The sequence below is a fragment of the Penaeus monodon genome, chromosome 23 (assembly GCF_015228065.2).
Source record: "Penaeus monodon isolate SGIC_2016 chromosome 23, NSTDA_Pmon_1, whole genome shotgun sequence".
NCBI classification, from domain to species: domain Eukaryota; kingdom Metazoa; phylum Arthropoda; class Malacostraca; order Decapoda; family Penaeidae; genus Penaeus; species Penaeus monodon.
Window position 1 is genome coordinate 39,400,419 of NC_051408.1, and position 315 is coordinate 39,400,733.

The window sequence follows — 315 nt, forward strand, 5'->3', positions numbered from 1 at the left end:
CAAGAAGACAATGACAGACAAATACAGGAGAGAGAAACACGGAATTCTTTATCTGTATGAAATTAACTTAATGTTTGTATGCATATGCTTTTACAGCCTACACTACTTTGTGTAATAACGTATAGTGCAAATATGCCTCCTTCCCTTCATCTTCCATCGAAAATAAGCACAAATATTTCCATACAGTAGCAAGTGTTCGTTCCCATATCTTGCAGATTAATATGGGGTAAATGCAGTGACTGAATATGAATATGATTCAGTTCTGTCTTAACTGTTGTTAAGTGATGTTTTTACTCACTATGCTTTTCTAAGTAA

General features: G+C 34.0%; 1 protein-coding gene across 1 annotated transcript in view; it reads left to right on the forward strand.

Annotated features, from left to right (window-relative positions):
* Nucleotides 1–315, forward strand: part of LOC119588260 (keratin, type I cytoskeletal 9-like) — a 2,999-nt gene that overhangs the window by 894 nt on the left and 1,790 nt on the right. The window contains exon 4 of the mRNA XM_037936955.1: nucleotides 216–226. Coding sequence (XP_037792883.1) covers nucleotides 216–226 — 11 coding nt within the window. The remainder of the gene's footprint in view (nucleotides 1–215; nucleotides 227–315) is intronic.